The 19,800-nt window shown below is 41.7% G+C and overlaps 1 protein-coding gene across 2 annotated transcripts in view; it reads left to right on the top strand.

Annotated features, from left to right (window-relative positions):
- The window catches only part of MAMDC2 (MAM domain containing 2), a 63,356-nt gene that overhangs the window by 25,764 nt on the left and 17,792 nt on the right, over positions 1-19,800 (top strand). For both annotated transcript variants that reach the window (XM_076362971.1, XM_076362972.1), the window contains exons 3-9: positions 7,437-7,702; positions 8,431-8,515; positions 9,478-9,615; positions 12,486-12,742; positions 14,783-14,876; positions 17,579-17,725; positions 18,603-18,868. In XM_076362971.1, the coding sequence (XP_076219086.1) occupies positions 7,437-7,702; positions 8,431-8,515; positions 9,478-9,615; positions 12,486-12,742; positions 14,783-14,876; positions 17,579-17,725; positions 18,603-18,868 (1,253 nt within the window). The remainder of the gene's footprint in view (positions 1-7,436; positions 7,703-8,430; positions 8,516-9,477; positions 9,616-12,485; positions 12,743-14,782; positions 14,877-17,578; positions 17,726-18,602; positions 18,869-19,800) is intronic.

Here is a 19,800-nt window from a genome sequence, read left to right as displayed (position 1 = left end):
AAGCGTATAAAAATCTGTGAGGTCATTGTGAAAGAAAACAAACCCACATGCTTGTGTTTGGAACAAACAGGAGATCTGGTGCAGTTGGTGCATGATGTAAGGATCCTGGGACTTCAAGAAGGAGAGCAAGGAGAGGACCCGGCTGTTGCCAAAAAGCTCTTACAAGTTTAAGTGTCCCCAGTGCAGTGGCGCAACTCCTCTAAATCAGAAACAGAAAACTGCAGCGCAAGCTGGGCCTTTGCCAGACTTTCACAGGCACGCCGACGGATGGAGGCTGGAAGGCATTGCCAGTGTGGTAGTAGCTGCGACCAGATGCCGCTGTCACAGAGTGTTTCAGGGCTAATTGTATTACTTTTATGGTTTTTGACAGGCTTGCTAACAACTGTACTTCTGAACTTTCTGGGGGCGCAAAGGACGGGGCAGGCGGTGGGGCTGGTAGTTAATCGGAGCCCTCGGCTGGGAAAGGAGCCTTTGAAGATTCATCCCCCGGGGTTGGGAAACATGAGCTCTCTGGCCCGGGCTGGTGGCCGCGGCACACAAAGGGTCAAGTGACAAATCTCAGTCCCCGGGGGGAGGCTCGGGTTGTAAAGTAAGGTGAGCTGGAGAGGGAGCTGCCGGGGCGCTCCTGTTGCCAGGGCTGTCCGTCCCGCAGGAGGAAGGAGCGTGACTGCCAGGGTGAACTGCCTGCGCGTTCACCGCCCGAGGCTGTGCTTTTCTACAAAATGCTTTTGTTTTCAGTAAATACTACTCAGCTTTGTGAAAGTTGCCTGGAAACCCCGTTGTTCCCCCTGAAGAAGCTGAGAAGCACAGTAGCACAGGGGCAGATTTAGCGGCGTCCTCAGGTGCCCTCCCTGCCTGGGCAGTGAGGGGGGGTCGGGCAGCTGGCAGCGACCACGGGCTTTTGCTGCAGAAAGGTGACAGCTTTAGGCTGGAGGTGCCCCTGTAGACACAAGAGGAAGAAAAGCCTTGACAGTACCAGTGCATGTCAGTCACTGCAGACAACAAACACAGACCACCTCCTGCTTCTCCATCCCTCAGCTATTTTCACAGAGCTGCTTTTAAGAAACCACAGAGGAGATAAGGAAGTTTGAAGACCAAAAAGTTTTTTCCTATGATGACAACACTAACTGGTCCCAGCGTGTACCATGCAGTTCTTCTGGTGTGAAACTAATGGCTTACCAGAAATAAAGTCATCTGCGGCTTGATGGGTATGAAAATACCAGTTATGCCCTGCAGGGTCAAGGAGCTTTAATCATGGCACCACCCTGGATGTTTTGGGACTGAGCCTCTACCTTCATTAATGTGGGCCAGGCTTAGCCGCTCAGCCCCGTGTGCGTCATGCGTGTATCTGTCCGTCAGGGGAAGTGGTTAAACACTGACTCTCGCAAGGGTGGACCGCTGTTGCCGCACTTCCCTGTCTGCCAGATCAGGCTGGGGAGGGGGGCACGGGGCAGACACCCGAGGGGCCTGGGTGGTGGACAGACCTCCTCCTCAGGTCCAGCAGCGGTGGTGAGAGGTGGTGCTTTCCCCAGCTGCCTGGGATGCACTGCTGCTACCAAGAGACCTTGCTCACACAAGAGGTCTTGGTGGCTCTTGATGCGCATCAGGTTTGGTGACATTGTGGCCCAGGCTACCCAGAGGGGACCTGCCCTGTGGCAGGCAGGCAAGGGCAGCAAGGGGCAAGGGCAGCAAGGGGAAGCCTGCAGCCAGCTGGGAGCTGGCACCAGCACCCTGCCAGAGCTGCACCACGGCATCCAGCTCGGGGACCTGGGGTGAGGGCTCGGTGCCCTCTAGCCTGATGCTGCCTAGCTTTTAAGGCTGCATGGACTAAAACTTGCTGCAAAGACCTCCGGCTCCGATAACAGCCCTCTGCTTGTAGGTCAAAAGTTATTAAAGTATTACAAACTGCATTCGTTTGACTTCTCATTAAAAATTGCTACTATAGTTGCAGTTTAAGCTGATTCTCTAATCCCAGCACAATATTGTGGGCCCAGCTGAAACATGCAGGCTTCTGTGTGTTTGATTGGTCTGAGGATTTTTTTTACTTTTACTTTCTTCATGGAATTGTACGGTAAAACCTTTCCCTCCAACTGAAAAGTCACTTGCTCATGCAGTTTTTTTTCTTTCCCAAGACACTGCCAAAAAAAATTTGAAAAAACCTCACCTTGCCCTCCAACTCTTCCTCTTCCCTCCAAAAAGCCTTACCAAAATGCATGGTGACTGTTCCTAATTAGAGGAAGAATTTTCTTCAGAAAACCTAAACTTTTTATACATAGGTCAAATTTAACATTGATCCACACAGTTCTGCTTTTCAAGACAAATTGTCAACAAAAAATGTCCACTTTGGTTGAAAAGTTTGCTTTCTACTGAAATGAAATTGAATGAAAAACAGAGTGTTGAGTCTGAAGCTTTCCTGTCCGGTGCCACAAGCGTTCTCCTAGGTTCACCCAAAATCTCATATGAAGTAGCTGGTAGAATTTCTGTGTTCTTAACTCAAACTCTGAACCTTCATCTAAACCTCATCTGTACCCAGGGATAGCCTCCATGTGCAAACTTCATTGGCAAAATGATGTCTCTCTGGCTGTATCGTTAATATTTTTAACTTAACTTTTCCTGGAGGTGTAAGAAGGCTTAATAGGTCCTAAAAAATGAACTGCTTTGCTGCCTTTTTTTTTTTTTGGCAGTAGAATATTTAAAAAAAACCCCTAGAGCCATGGCCCAAAATCCTGGTGCTGAGATTCCAGAGAAGGTATCAGTAGATGAATTTTTGTCCTAAAAAACTCTGGTAATATTCTTTCCTGTTTCTGTATGGGAAGTACAGAGAAAACCCAAACGTGACTGGCAACTTTAAGACATTTCTTGCAAATTTTCTCTATAAATGAGTGCCTAACCAAATGTAAATTCCCAAAGTTTTTCTGCTTCATATTTCCTTAATACTCTTTCTCTTGGAGCTCACTGCTTATATGCAGTTTTTCTTGTAAAGATGCACTGTTACTGAACTAAGTGAACAGCTGTGTCAGATATAAACCCCATGAAGGGTCTAACATGTCTGTGGTTACCCTTCCAAACTTTTACAGAGGAAATACATCATTGAAAAGCTGACTGGTAATTTTAGTTATCCCAGTTGGGTTTTTTCATTTTGTCAATGGAATTTGGGTTAGTTTATTAGCCAGTGTCTGGCATTTTGTCTTCTTTGTGATATTTACAGAGAAAGCAATCAGTGTAGTTTCTGCACTGCTTTTGGGGAAAAGTAGTATTGCTGGTCTCAATCGCCCTTCCCTTAAGCCATTGATATAATCATTGCTGACTGATGTATTGATGCCTATTTGGTAAGTAAATAAATAAATAAAATTAAACATAGATTTGGAAAATTTGGGTGAATGACTCATAGAGTTAATGTATCACCAACTGTAATTGAGAGAGACTCTGTACGAACTGCTTATTAGAGCAGCAAGATGAGAGACATGCATACAGAAGGATTTTAAAGGTCTCGTTATGTGAGTCTTACCACCGCAATGCATAGCTGCATTGAGGAGGGATGGGTTTGAAACACTGGCTCCTAATCCCCCCTGGGCTCAATATTTTGCTTGAACATAGAGGAATGTAAAATGAACACATGCTTAGTCCTGTACAGTTTGATTCAACTGTCAAGGAGAAGACAGTGAAGTTACACAGCAGGTAAAAAGTCATTATAGGAATGTGGGTAAAAAGTGCGTTGCTCGCCAGCCTGAGTAGTGAGTGAGTGGTGAGGGAAATACATCTGAGAGTCCGCTTTCTCCCATCTCTTCTCCTGGCTGTAGAGGTTTGCCTTCACCAGGGAACTACTAGCTGTTAGCAATCAAAGGTAGTTCGTGGTCCCTGGCTTCTGTCGCCTGTGAAGACGCTTGTACAGTGTCTTCACCATAATGGCAAAAACCCATGCTATTCCCTAAAAATGGAAAGACAGTGCAGCTTTCCTGTATTTTCACAGCCCCTTATACTGCTTAGGGCTGCATCTACCCCCTGAGCAAGTAATTGCCAGAAACTGTATGCTTGTGTTTCTGTGTCATCAGGCTTTTCCTAGCATTTTGTTACTACCTCTCTTTTGCTTTCCTATGATTTTGAAGAATAGCCCTCTCTTGATAACTCCTGAATGACTGCTATAAATTAAGTGCTATGGGCATTTGGAGGAGGAGGATTTTGAGGAAAAAAATCGTGTGGCATGCTGCAAAATGAAGTTGCATGTTACATTTTTAATGAGAGATTTCAGGCTACAGCACTGTGCATTCATCAAATTCTCCATATACTGCTAAATATCCTTCTGTTACTCCCACAAACAAGTGTGGAAAGTTGTCTGCTTCTTTACTCCAAGGAACCCTCTCTTCGCATTGATTTGCTCTCACAATTGCTCTGTGTCAGTCCTTGAGGTCTGCATTGTGAGACCTTCCTTTCTGCAGCAATGGCACATGTCGTTGCTATTACTGAAATACAGTGTAGTATAAAGGCCATTTAGTCAATGCCAGCATTCATGTGGAAGAAGTTTAACATTAGCATTTTCTGTTGCTTCATACTGCAAAGTGCCAGGCTCCCTGATCCTGATTAGCAAAGCATTTAAACTTACACATAAAGCTCTCGATCAGTGCTCCCATTGATTTCAGTGGAGCCAATCACTCATTTAAACTTCCAGAAGATGCTAAAATGATTAGCAGGTTGGGGGTGAGAGTACTCCGTTTCTGGAGACTTAATGAATAGGTCAAATTAATGTTTTTAAGAAAAGCAACCAAAAAAACCCCCCTGATTAAAAAGAGAGTTCATTATCTTTGCTCTCATATCAGTGGGGAATCAGACCAAGTGAGAGCAAGTGTACAGCAAACAGAGGATGCAGAGTCAAGTTTATAGTAACATAATCATCCCGACTGGAAACTCTAAGAGGTTTTCCTTCTCTTTTAAATCACTATTTTTGTAAAAGAACCTTAGTCTACTTATAATTAAGTCTTAAAGCCAGGCAGCCATTTAAGTTTCATAGCTGGTAATTTGAGGTCTCGATGTGAATGTTTTTTCCTATGTCGACACTAATTTATTTCTGGAAAAAAAGAAAGATGAATATTATAAGAAGGCTCTGTTTCATATGGGGTTTCTCATGAAGTGCAGAAAAAAATAGCCCTGAAATCTAAACTGAAATTGCCAGGCATGGGTTCTGAATTGTAGGTTTCTTTGTAAGCAAAATGATCCAAATTCAGACTAGCCTAAAAACACAGATTCTTCATCTGAACTGGATATTGCCACTTATATAAATTAAAAACAAATGTGTGAGAAGCATTCAACTTCTCATAGAGCCTTGGTGACTTCCCTCTATCCTCCACGCATGTGAAAAAACATGCATACCTTGGACGAGCACATGTCAGCAAATAAATGCTGTCATGCTAACTGTTGTGAACTAACTGGCTATCTGTATGCAAGTGGATGTTTTATGCACTCACATTTTACGTAGTGGCAGATTAAGTATTTGGCAGGCACGTTAGGTGCCTGTTTTTAAATATTTATTCCCGTGTTTATTTGTCTTTCAAATGCTGCTGCAGTAACAGGTTACTCGTACTTAACCAGTGATTTTGTATATTCCTCCAAGAGACTAAAACCAGACACAATAGATATAAAGAGAAATTATGGTTAAGAGGCAAAAGAAATTCCATTCCCTAAAAAGGGAAAGAAAATGCAGCTTTTCTGTATTTACACAGCCCTTTATACTGCTTAGGGCTGCATCTACCCCCAAAGTAAGTAGCGATCATTTATCTTACATCTGTTAAACAAAAATGTACAGTACAAATGGGTTGCAGTGCACAGTGTCTGCAGGTGAGAGAGGGAGCAGATGCAGGGGGATGCTGTAACATGCACTGCCCAAGGAATCAGGTGTTGTCAGAGCTGCTGCCTGCTCTTGGCATCTTCCCCAGGGGTGTATGAGAGAGGACTTTGGGAACGTTGTAGATCAGATCTGTGCTTGCTGTTTGCCTTGGGGGGGGTGTTGACTGTCCATGCGGATGATTTTTTCCCATCGGAAAGAATACTTTTGAAAGGCCAATAAGGGAGCTCCTAGGAAGCAACCCCAGGGTGGCTTGGTAGAATTGGAGGGTTCAGGCAGGATTTGGGAGGGGAGGATGTGCCTGAGAGGCAAGCAATATATTTAACTAAGTCCAACTGCTGATGTGTCCAAGTTAAGCAAGTGCTTACGTATGTGTGGAAACTGAGACGTGCTCTGTGGTCAAGTGAAATGAGATTAAAGAAGAAAAAATATATGCTCTGGGGAGTCTAAAGAGGATAGGTGTGATGTGCTGCTGGGTGAAGGACTGATTCGACACAGTCCCTGACAGATCTTACAACTCTTGCTTGCAGCCTGGCTGCTGAGAATTAATATCAGGAATGGGATTTGTCTGATACACATTGCCACTAGGTTAGGAGGATCATTTTCCAGATCATCTATGGGATATTGCTTCAGACATGGATGTCCTAGCTTGTTTTGTTGTTTTGTTGGGGTTTTTTTTTATTTTCTTTCTCTCTGTTTCACTTGTTTCTGGCATTGCATTCCAGGTTTCTGTGACTCCTGTATCCCGTTTTACTCTCCTGATGTTGGTTTTGATGTGCTAGTAAAGCCTCCAGGACCAGGCTTCTGTTTCATTGTGATTTATTTACTGTTGCCTCCTTTTTCTGCATGTTGTTTCTTTGGCACTTTTTTTGCCTCCTCATGCATTTTTAGCTTGTCATCGCATCCTTTCTTTTGTTTTTATAGAGAAGGTTATGTTTTAGGCTCTGCTCCTAAAATATCCATCCAGAGAGCAATTCTGAAATAGTCCCATTGAGACTGCTGATACGTTTAAATGTAGCTTTATGTTTAGCACTCTTTTGAATCATCAGATTTGTACATGTTATTTTTACTACTTAAGAGTGTCTTTCTAGTTTTCTTCCTTGAAACTAAAAATGCTTTAGAAGTTTTTGGCTGCAATGTGTTTCTTATGTATTGTTTTAAAATCTGAATTATAAAAATGAAGTTAAAAAGTTTTGATCTGTAAAACAACTAAATATTCCTGCAGTGTATTCCTGCCTGTGTAAATTATCTTGTCAATCAAACCGTCTGTCTACAGCTGTCAGTTCTGCAGGGCAATACTTACTTAATAATCTGCTTTACACTGATATAACATCTTTCTTTGAAGATTTCCAATAATTTTAAAATGGTGATTAAAAATGCTGTGAGACACATGAAGTGACGTTTGTGTGGGTACAGTGGGATCAAAAGATACTGACTTTCAGTATCAAAAGGTTAAATTACTTGCTTAATGAATGAGTGACGGTCTCAATCCCCTGACCTAGCCCCAGAACAACCATTCCTTTATAAATCAGTACTTTTGTCCAGGGATGCAAAAACAAAGCCTCTGACATGTATTATTCTGATATGTGTCTGTTCCCAGGACATTACATTTCTGTGGATACATCTTATGAGGGTGAGAAAGCCGTGCTGTCCAGCCCTGAGCTGTACACTGAGGAGTGGAGCTGTGTCAGGCTGATTTATCAGATAGCAACGACTTCAGAGACTTCACCTGATCCCGCCAGGCTCAACCTGTACCTGAGGCAGGAAGGAGAGAGCTTTGATCGTTTGCTGTGGTCAGCCAAGGAGCCTTCAGATAGCTGGCTCATAGCTAGCTTAGATTTAATGAACAGCACAAAGAAGTACAAGGTAAGCCTGATTTTAGAAGATGCCACATGCTTTCTGGTGCATGTGTTGGGGTGTACGGACTGCTTTTCAAACATTTCTGCTCTGGGCCCTATTCTTGGCTTTCACCTCTAGGGCTGGCAGCGTGTGAGTCAGTCGACCCCTCTGTCCCTAAAAGCAGTGAGCAGAGCTGGCTCGAGTCAGGCAGTTGTGCTCTTCCCAGCGAACGCGTGGTGCGGCTCGCGGGAAGGCACGGCCGGCTGAGCCGTGCGGTGAGGATGCCTCACCTCGTGGCAGCCCTGCAGAGCTGCTGGCGTCCTGTAGCAGATACGGGACCTCCCAGGTCTTTGGTCTGCAGCTGTGCTCACTCATTCCTGTCCTCTGTGCCCTTCTGGGCGGAGTCAGAAGCCGAGAGGAGAGTATTTCTACCCAAAACCCATCACATTGCATCTCTCACAATAACGTCCTGTATAGCTGAGGAATCTGGAGTCCCATACTCTTATATGAAGTGTGGGATTTTTTGGCCTTGTCTCATTGTCTTTCAGTGTGCCTTCTGTCCTCGAGGAAGGGCACTGACTCTGTCCTTAGTGCATTCTGCCAAGCTCTTCCAGCAAAGCACCTCTCCTGACTGTAAGGATGATGAGCCCCCCACATATATTTAGTTTGTTCTCCTGTTTGTCCTGTTTAAATGTCCAGGGTGATAATGGAAATACTGAAACCCTAAAATTTACAGTTTGGTTTATATTGTGTAGATTGTACTGGAAGGTGAAATGCGACAAGATAAATCCGCCAGTATAGCAGTTTTTGAAATTAAAATAACTCCTGGATATTGTATTGGTAAGTACTGTCTGCTAAGCTCCTGTATTCTCTGCATAGAAAAAAATGCCTTGTTGGCAGTTTTAAAACTGAATTAAAGGTCTGGGTTTAGAAAAAAGACAATGGCTTTTTCCTTATCGAAAAGTAGGCTGCCATATTTGATATAGTTATTCTTTAAGCTAAGGTTGCACACACTAATATGTGTTTTTATTCACCCATCTCTGTGATATATATAGGCATTTCACATACAACAATTCATTCTAAAGCTATGTATTGTTCAAGCAGGAACAAGTGTTATATTTTCACAAAACTAGACTGCTGCAAATATTAGACATAACAGCTGCAACATTATTTCTGCTCTCTGCCTGCTCATGCTTCCTTACAGTGGCATCTCGCAGGCTGCAGAGTCAAAACTCTGTTGATATTTACACTTGCTGCTATTTCCTCATGACATTTGCCAAAAACCGCTAATGAAGTTCAAAAATTTCAGGGGTAGGAGAGTGGGAGAGCTTTGCATTTCTGGGGAGCTCTGGTGGAGTCCAACCGAACTGTCACAATTCTTTGGCTCTGTGAAAGAAAGCAAGCAGTCTCATTACTGCTATGAAATACTAGTCCTGCTTTGCTTCTAGCCATCCCTGACGTACAAGGGGAAGTTCTGCTCTGACTATTTAATACTATGAAGTGGTATATTTTAAATCTATTTTATTTGGTTCTAAATTACAGCATTCCTATATTGTCAAATAATGAAGAGATAGATCTGACCGAACAGGATGGAAATGAGAATTTTATCAAAAATTGATCAAAAATTGTGGCTAAGCTTGCTTCCGTTTTTTACAAGCTGTTAAATGCTGTGTCCAGTTTTATAAATATAGGTGTTATATGCACTGCCATGTGTAAAACGAGGCCAGTGCTCAGCAATAGCCTCTCTTCCAGTTTCTGTAATGAAAATGTGTGCACTGAGCTGCCGATGTCTGCAATTGCAGAATGTGACTTTGAAGAAAATCATCTTTGTGGCTTCGTGAACCGCTGGAACCCCAATGTCAACTGGTTTGTTGGTGGAGGGAACATTCGCAATTCTCAGTCTATCCTGCCCAAAGACCACACACTTAACAGTGAACTGGGTAAGCAACAAATGTAAAACAGAAATATAGTGGAAAATTTGAGTCTGTGATCCACGTATGACTCTTATAGTGCAAATTATTATGGGAGTTCTTTCTTTTCTCCTGGCATTGGGTAAGAATGACTTATGTGAAAAAAGGGTTTAGGAAAAAATGGGGGGAATTCGCAGAAGTTCACACAAAGTTTCCCGTAAGCTTTATAATAAGCTTGTTATGCCCTTTGCTAGGCTTCAAAATTACTCAAAAGAAGGATAAAATTTTGGACGAAGCGGGGGAAAATTCATCTTTCTGTGGATTGTAAAAGTATGGGCCACCGTAAGTTTTAAAATCTTGTACCGCTGCTCTCTACATCTGGCAGGGGTTTTCTTTCCAGTGGCTATTGGGAAAGTTGTGTAAGAAAGCTAAGGGATTGAAACATGTTTGGAGAATCTCGGGTTAAATTGCACAGTTTAGGAGTTTTGTTTCTTTCAGTCAAATGTGGTGCTGTTAATGTAGTCTGTCGGAGGCAGAATGCTGTAAAGACTTAAAGGATTTTCAGCACTTGCCCTATATGAAATACTTGTCCCGGCCTCCTTGTTGAGAGGAGAGTGTGTTACATAGTGATAGAGAAGGGTTGGGGGATATCTTAGCCTTTGATGTAGTGTTGCATGAAGTACCGCAGCAAGTGATGGTCAGGAGATCTGGCTGCTGCAGCACACTGTGCATCTCAGACAACGTGACGCTTGTGTTGGTGCAGGGAATTGCATCATGAAAAGCAGGGTTGATCCTCTTTCCTTAACTCATGCCGCTGTGCCTTTTTATTTATTTCACAATTGTGTGAGTTGAGTACAGAGTGTCAGTCCAGCCCTGCATCACCCCACGGCACCTAAATGCTGGTAAAATTTTGATGGAAGTTCAACTCACCACAACTTCAACAGCAGACAGTGGCTCTACCTATTAAATAAAGTACTGTATGTGATAGGAAACACCACCAGCTGGGAGCAATCTGTTTTTTTGTAGCCACAGTGTTGCTTTTTCACACCAAACCCCCACTGCTGACCATCGACTGAGAAGTCCCCCAAGAAGCCAAAAGTCACAGAAGAGCCTTCTTTTTGCAAGAATTATGCCATGAAGGTACATCGGCCAGGGAGATCATAATTAAGCTATGAAATGTGGTAAAAATGCAGAGCAAAAATGAAGCTCAGAACCTCAGGCAGGTACCGCTGAAGTGTCACCAGTCCCCTGGCAGTGGGGAGGCTGGAAGAGACCCACAGCCAAGCAAGCTCTTTCCCCTCCTTCCACTGGAATGAAGCGAGAAGTGACATCTCCAGGTCTGAGAACACTATTAGCTAATTAACGTAGTGGTGTAGATACAAACCTAACGGCACAGTTTGCAGTGTCCATGCTGAAGTACCTTGTCAGTTTGACACTTCATTCTCCTCTAAGTTTTCTACTTGTGAAGAACCATTTTTCTGTTCATCAGCTGATACTGTCTGATGCTGTATTTCTGGGAGCGTAGAGGAAAAAATACAGATGCACAGCACATCCGTGCACATGGATGTGTCCTGTTTAAATTGAGATAGCTCTCCCAAAATCAAAGTTTGAGAAGCTGTACCCTTTGAAAATCCTGCAGGTCATACTGGCTGTTGAGGGGGAGAGGGTCTACTCATCTGTAATGCATTTTTCTCTTTATTAACGTCTCCCAAAAGTCTTTTTTAAAGATTTTAGAAAAAAACAGTCTATTCAGTGAAGATAAAACATTTAGAAACCAAATCCTAGATAGACTGAGCAGAATTATACAAGCAGTGAAATGTGCAGAATAAAGATTATTTGCCAATTCATTAGTGTTACGGTTTAACCCAGCAGGCAGCTAAACACCACACAGCCATTCGCTCACTCCCCCACCCTCCAGTGGGATGGGGGAGAGAATCAGAAAAAAAAAGTAAAGTTTGTGGGTTGAGATAAAGACAGTTTAATAGGACAGAAAAGGAAAGGATAATAATAATAATAATAATAATAATAATAATAGTAATAATAGAATATACAAAACAAGTGATGCACAGTGCAATTGCTCACCACCCGCTGACCGATGCCCAGCCAGTCCCTGAGCAGCGGTCACCCCTCCCCTGGCCAGCTTTCCCCCGGTTTATATACTGAGCATGACATCACATGGTATGGAATATCCCTTTGGCCAGTTGGGGTCAGCTGTCCTGGCTGTGCCCCCTCCCAGCTTCTGGTGCACCTCCAGCCTTCTCAGTCGGTAGAGCATGGGAAGCTGAAAAGTCCTTGACTTAGTGTAAGCACGACTTAGCAACAACTAAAACATGGGTGTGTTATCCACATTATTCTCATCCTAAATCCAAACCACAGCACTGTACCAGCTACTAGGAAGAAAATTAACTCTATCCCAGCCAAAACCAGTACAATTTGATATATTAAATGAACTGCTGAGTAAAACATGAAGAAACACATGGCTTATAGTCTTGTTCATTTACTTGGGTTGCCTCAGTAAAAGTTGCACTTGGGAAAAGACTAAATACTATGCTGAGCTGTTGAGAGGCAGGGAATTTACTCAGTTGTAACACATTTTTCCATTTATGAATGGCTCCCAAAATTCAGAGAGTTTATTACTTTCTTTAATATAAAGGTCTCGAATAAAGACTTAAGAAAGAGCTGAGACTGACTTTTGCCAGTGGTATCTTAGCCAGACAACTTTGGGTTGTACATAGGAGGAAAGGAGGGAAAAAAAATCTCTTAGAATTACTAAAATTTCCTAGGAATCAACCATCATTGTCGTAGAGATACATGTCTCGTCCATGCCCATCTCCTGATACTTCTTGTAAGTGATGTCCTTTAAAGAGTGTCCTTATACCAAGTTTCTTTTATACTTCTAGGTCACTACATGTATGTGGACTCTGTTTACGTCAAACATTTTCAGGAAGTGGCCCAGCTAATCTCACCAAAGACCACGGCCCCGATGTCTGGCTGCTTATCTTTTTATTATCAACTTAAGCAGGAGAGTAGCATTGTTTTTACTGTTTACTTGAGAGACACGAGTGGCTTTTATGAAGAGATCTGGAAAACAGACAGTGCACTGAGTGCGGACTGGGCGCTAGCAGAAGTTGACTTCAATGCGCCATACCCCATGGAGGTAAAGCAATCATTCCTGTACAGTCCAGCTACGACTTCCAGGTTGCATCAGACATCAGTACCAACTCAGGCCAAGTTGGGAACGTGGCAGTGGCCGTACAGTATCTGAAAGATGGTTATAAAGATGCTGGCAATCTGTTGTTTCCTTTGTCCACTGCATAAGGATCAAGGAGGAATCACTTTCCATAGTGGTGCTTGATTTTCAGCAAAGATGAAGCAGGTGGTGAAGTGCTTGAACAGAATACCTTGGGAGGTTGTAGACTCCTGCTAATGTGAGGTCTTCCAGTTCCTACTAAATAATGTCAATGTTCTCTCAGTCCCATATTTCTGTGACTCGATGATCCATTTTTGAGGATGCTGAGTATCATAAAATAATGCATGCCTCCCACTGCAGAAGGAAAATTTAAAAAAATATTTGAGCTCTATTGTCTACCTTATACAATCCTGCAATTCAGTCTTTCTGTGCTTGCACGAGATAAGAGTCCAAACTTGGGTCCTAATGGTACAGTAGTCCTTAGATGTGAAAGCCAGCTCTCTATGGTTACTATAATTAATTTCAAGAGTATCAGAAAGAAATGGAATTTTTTATTGCCTAGTGTTTACTGAAAAAAAACCCCAAACCTTAGAAGATTGGAATAAACATTTTTTATATATGTATATGTATATGTATATGTATATGTATATGTATATGTATATGTATAAAAAAATATATGGATACACACACATGTATAAAAATGTGTGTGAATGTATATATCTATGGTATATACATTATATCTTTATATGTATGTAAAATATATATTCTTATATCTAATACATATATAAGTATCTTAGAAGATTGGAATAAACAGTGTATATGTATTATATATACACATATATACTTACATGTATACAAATATATATATTTTTTATATATATGTAATCTTTATATATATTTATATAAATACTCTCTCCCTATATCATACTTCTAATACTAGGATTACAAATAAATCAGCTTTCATTCTACTTGCTTTAACTCCACATAAGTTACTTGTTAATTCACTGTAAGCTTGCAGATTTTCAGAAATTATTAGGGGTAAAGCTAATTTTCATCAGATGTTACATAGTCCTTTTATACTCTGTAAAGTCAGTGACCAAGTCACACATTTGAATTGTCAGACTTGAAATGGTATGGGAAAGGAGATTGGATCTGATAAGGTCTCATAATACTGAATGGTAGGTGAATTACTTATTCAATATAAAAATGTGCAAAGGGAAAAACAGTCCTAGTGCTATAGATGGAAATTAATTAATGATCACTTAGAGCTTGGCATTACTGTGGTTAGTTTTGTGAAAATATCCTCTCAGTTCTAAGTGGCATTTATAAAACCATCCGGAATGTTGGAAACTAGCTATACCGGAATAAATAGCAAAACAGAGGATGTCAAACCCCTGTGGTCAAACCCCAGCAGAGTGTGCAACTCCAACCCTCTCAGTTAAAAAAGAATATCCGAGAACTACAAGAGGGAGATGGGGATAATCAGAAGTATGGAGAAGTTATGTTAATGAAATAACAGTTTTCAGCCTGTAAAAAAATGACTGAAGTAGAGTATGGTAGAGGTTCATAAAAATCATGAATGGTACAGAAAAGATTAATTGTTCCCTTTTTCTCATAATTTATGTTGCTGTTCCAAATTCTTAATTACCAGGTAACAGTTTTAAAATAAACCAAAGGGAGGATTTCTTCCTACATCACATAACTGTAGAACTCACTTCCACACCATACTATGGATACCATTATTCTGATCAGTTCAAAAACTGATTAGACAAATTAATGGGAATTAATTAAATTAATTAATTAATTAATTAAATTAATTCCATTAATTAAATTAATGGAATATCCCTAGTAAGTGATACAATTTAATTCGTCCCAACACCTGCAGTGCTGTCTGAGATGCCCTGGAGTCTGTTGGGACATCCTATCAGAATTCTATAATATGAAGATGTGTACCAAAATTATTGTTGTGTATATGGTAGATGAATAACAAACAATTATCATTTCCAGGTAATATTTGAAGTTGCTTTCAATAGCCCCAAGGGAGGTCACGTTGCCCTCGACGATATTTCTTTCTCTCCAGTTTACTGCAGCAATCAGACAGGTATGAGTTCTTATTGCTATTTACCTTCCTTGTTTTCCCCCTTTGCTTTGCCCCTCTGAACCGTCTGTCAGTACTTGCAATATTTGGTAGTGATGTGCAGGTGCTACCTTCTCAACTGACCGGCGCCATTGGGCTCCTGTTCCTCCTGGCAACAAAACAGAAGATAAACACTAATGCCATTCATTTGATCCAGAAACCAGTCCTTAATGCTTCCTCTCCAAAGACCTTGCCTCAGGGATCTGCAGCTGGAGCGCTGGACTGCATGCTGTATTTGCATCACCCCAGCTTTTGAAGAAATTACCATTTGCAGGCCTGTTGCAGAAAAAGAGGGGGATTTCCCCAGGTGTGATGGTATGAGGAAGAAAATGTCCTGGGCTTTTCATTATTGCTGATGTAGTGAATATCTTCTTCCATGCCACGTGCCCTTGAGGTGTTCTTCAGAGCCAAAACAGGAGCTTTGCATTCCTGTCTTCACTCTTCCGGGAGGTATTATTTATCTCAGTGGCGTGTCCGTCAGGATTTTATTAGGTTTTCGCAGCAGCAGAAGTCAGCTGAATCCACGTGACCTCTGCTGTAGAGGCACTTGGGATGAAGGACTTTGGCATTTGTGAATGCAGCCTCTTAAGTAGCTGTGTACTGGTTGCTTGGGTTTTACTGTAGCACTAAGCAATCGTCAAAAGTAGATTAGTGGTTTCCCACTGAGCCCATCCATTCTTTCGGTCACAAGTTTGAATTTTTGGCTAATGTTTTGAAGTGATCAAGGAAAAAGAGATTTTTTGCCCTTTTTTATCTGCTTGGAGTCTCTGCTAGCTTTACCTGCACTGCTCAAGTATCAATAGGAGGTAGATTCCAGATATGTTATTAATCCATGACTCTTGGCTGAGTAAATCTAGTTGTTTCATTAACTTCTCAATGCCTGTTCTGTTTTTGCTTTGTTTTGCAACAAAAATCCTGAGTTATGTTTGCATATGCCATGGATTGGAGCTGTGTGCTCATCTGTGTTTTCCATTTTAATTTTCAGATGGCTTATATGTGTTGAGGTATGGGATAAATTTTATAGTATTTTCTGCCCCAGCCCTGATTTAGTCACGCTATGACAGCCTAAGTTCAGATCTGCTCTGACCAGTAAATTTGATAGGTTCAGCTAGAGCTTTGCCTACTAACTCTGATTTTGAAGTTTTGGGGTTTTTTTCTGGTTGAGAAATGAATGCCAATCATTTGCTTTATATTTTGTTGATCTACAACAAAGCTGCAAAACTACAACAAACTTATCTCCTATTTCCAGGAGATAAGGTTATGTTCCAGGATATGTTCCAAAACATCTTAAATTGTTTTGAGTAGAGATGTTAAAAAGCAGGAGATGTTCGTTCTCCTTGTAGTCAGCCATAGCAATGTATGTAACAGCATTAAGTTTTTTCTTTATTTTTCTGGAAGTTTTGGTTAACAAAGGTCTCAATGTTAGCCAAACAGAGAGAAAAGGTACCAGAGTATTAAACTTGCTCACCAAAGGATGAATCTTTAATGCTGCATGGACCTGGTAGCGTTCCAACTGCGTTTTCTTTAGCTAGGAAAGCAGGGGGGGGAGGCCAGGGCTGCCTCCTTTTTCTCTGTAGGCAGAGAAAGACACATGGGCAGTGCTTAGATCTGGCTTACTTGAGGCTGAAAAGACCGCAGGCATCTCTCCAACACCAAAATCTTGCTTCTCCTGAAGCTGATCACCTCTGTCCCTGCCCTTGCCAGGAAGCCACTCAGCCTCCATGCAGAAGGGTTGTGTGTGCTGCCATAGGGTGATGCTTACAGGGTCCTGACTCCTGACATAGCCAAAAATTGCATGATGGCTTTGGGTTGTGCCCCTCCTTCCCCCAGCATCTGGTACAAGTGACTGATGAGGCTTTTAAAGAAGCTTTTAAAGAAGTAGAAATGTTTTACTTAAAAGCACCCATTCACCAGGGGGATTTTTTCAGACTAAAGCAAATCCTGACCCATGAATTCCACATCGCGGGTCAAGAGTGAGCCATCAGCAGGGCTGGGGAGCTTAGCTTAGCTTTTAATCAGCTTCACTATAAACGGTGCAGCTTTCTTTGCTGCAGTGCTAAAATGAGTGAGGGATAGCTCCAGAGGTCAGTAGCCATGAGGTGGTATATGAAACAAAAGTTATTTGACTTACATACTTACAGCATGCATATGCACACACATTATACATGACTACAAAAGGGTTTTTAAAAAAGTTCTCTTTAAAAGAATATTAAATGTTGATGTTAGAAAGTTATCGCCTTGGAAACTGAAATGAAAATATGACACCCATGCACACACACGTGCACACACACTCATTTTATTCAAATCTCTTTTGAATGAAGGAGGAGGATGAAGACACATGGTCTGAATGTCTTTGTGCATTATGTCCTAAAGGAGGAATCTTCTTTTAATATCTGTAGCTTATTTATATTTTATAGAGGCTGTGAAGGAGGTTTCCTCCCAGTTCCAGCAAAAATGTAAGAAAGTAACACCCACTTGCAATAGAAAATTGATAGTTTGATATCATGGTGACTTTGCACTATGTATGTGTAACATCTTTGCACATGCTGATCTTCTGTAATGCAAAGAAAGATGAAACAGAGTATACTTCAGCATCCTTGTGCTTCAAATACCTATGCTTATTATACTGTGGTCTTCCTAACAGAACATACACATCTGTCTTTTAGGAACTCCTTTCAATCCTGCCGTGGCAGGCTGCAATTTTGAGGAAGATCTGTGTAATTTTTACCAGGATCACAAAGACGGCCCAGGATGGAGCAGAGTGAAAGTGAAGCGTAATGTGTATAGAACAGGAGATCACACTACCGGGTTTGGTAAATCAAAACTCCTTTTCACTGGAAGAGTCAAATGGGATATAAAGGTTAATGTGTTGTATCATTGTTTGCTCTGTTAAATAATGTCATCGGCACACTGGTTAGATTGCCCCACTGCAACTCCCTGCCATTAAAAATCAGCATACACTGCTCTGTCCTAGCTGGGACTCTGGCTGTGCCTCCCCACATGTAAAGGGGGAAGGTCACCTATTGAATAGTCACGCAGGGCCGTAAATCAGAGTATCTTCACTATACTGATCTGTAGTCACTGAAGGGATGATTCCACAAAAACATGCAAGCAAATATAATAGTAGCTTAATGCATTGCTTTTAATATAGAGGAATGGTGGGCTCTTAGCTCTTCCAGGCTTAGGGTAGTTGGCATTTTTAAGGGAAAACTGTGAAATGTTGTGTAGTGAAGCCACGTAGTGAAAGGCCTGCTAATAAGTTCTGAAACTCACACATCTCTTTGTGTAGAGTATTCGTGGTTCTTAATCATATGTGCTAAAGTCTCACCTCTTTATACTTGGCGCAGGGAATAATAGGCCTTGTGCCCCAGCCGTCATTCTTTGGTCTTGGAGCAGTACCCTTGAAACAGCCAGGTTTCCAGTGAGGCCAGCAGGCCAGAGAATTTTTCAGTGTAAATTTGAAAAGTGCTTATTTCTGGTAACTTAGCCGTGTGCCAGTTTAACTTGAAGTAGCCGGGATGCTTTTAGAAAAATTCTTACTTCCTTTCAAACAGAGTGTGATAATCTGTTTCCTGCAGAAGAAACTGTTTTTATAACCAAAGTCTGATGCAATAACAGAAGCTGCTTTAATAGCAAATCGGCTGTGCTAATTGCGTATTAGAAATACTCAATAATTGCGCTGTCTTGCAGGTTATTACTTGTTGGCGAACACAAAGTTTACATCACAGCCTGAGTACATTGGACGTCTGTATGGCCCAACCCTGCCAGGAAACTTGCAGTTTTGTCTGCGTTTTTATTATGCCTTATATGGGTTTTTCAAAATGAGTGGTACTCTTGCTGTTTATATCTTTGAGGAGAATCATGTCGTTCAAGAGAAAATCTGGTCCGTCTTGGAATCTCCAAGGGGAGTTTGGACTCAAGCTGAAATCTCCTTCAAAAAGCCTATGCCTTGCAAGGTAAGATCCAACTCTTCAAATCTGCCGAATTCTGGATGGAGATTTTCCTTGCCTTCTCCTCCCAGGGTTCTTTGTTATCCAGGGATTAATCCTAAGTGAGCTATACCTGCAAAGTGAAATAGAGTTCCCCAGGCAGTACAGTGGGGAGTAGAGTATTTTTTTGCAGCCTGGCTCCCATGGGAGCCCCAATAAAGGGGCTTCGTACCAGGAACAGGGCACTGTTGTCCTGGTGTCCTCAACTGTAGTCACAGTATTTGTGGAGATCTCACTTGAGGAGCTCTAACGAGAACCAGTTGTGTCTTGGTTTCTCAGCAGGCTCCACGTTCACTCATTGTTGTTTGTTTGTTTCCTATGTGATTTGCACACTGTACTCAATTACAGATATTAATTAATCTAAAAAGTCAGTACTGGTAGGTTCTGGTCAAAACGGGGAGCTGATTCTACTTTCCTAAACTCAACCACTGGGTTAAAATATGAAACCAGAAGTCAGTGTAATTTAGAGCAATGGACTTGAAGTATTTGCAATGTCTGGATGGAGAGGTCACTTTGTTATCTCAGCAAGTTAATAAGAATAACATAATACTTCACATCACCTCCTGAGTAAGTCCGCAAGCTGCTTTTACTCCTCACCTCCACTCTTTTTATAAAGACTGACTTTTACACAAATTTGTGTAGGCGCTACTTCTGCGGTTATCCTGATTTCTGTAATGGGTTTTCACTATCTGTGAGTCATCTGAGGAGGACCAGATGGATTACTACCTGCTGACACTGAGATAAATCCAGCTTTTTTTCAGAGTGTGATAGTACTATGAACATATGAATGAAAGCTCGTCTTGTAACTCAGGTATTTCTAAATTATAGACAAACATCTTAAGCATTTTCCCCACTACAAAGTAATTTTTGAAATTGCAGTAGTTATTGAGTTTAACTTT

The sequence above is a fragment of the Aptenodytes patagonicus genome, chromosome Z (genome assembly GCF_965638725.1).
Source record: "Aptenodytes patagonicus chromosome Z, bAptPat1.pri.cur, whole genome shotgun sequence".
NCBI classification, from domain to species: domain Eukaryota; kingdom Metazoa; phylum Chordata; class Aves; order Sphenisciformes; family Spheniscidae; genus Aptenodytes; species Aptenodytes patagonicus.
The sequence above is the reverse complement of the archived record's forward strand: the minus strand, read 5'-3'. Positions and strand labels throughout refer to the sequence as shown.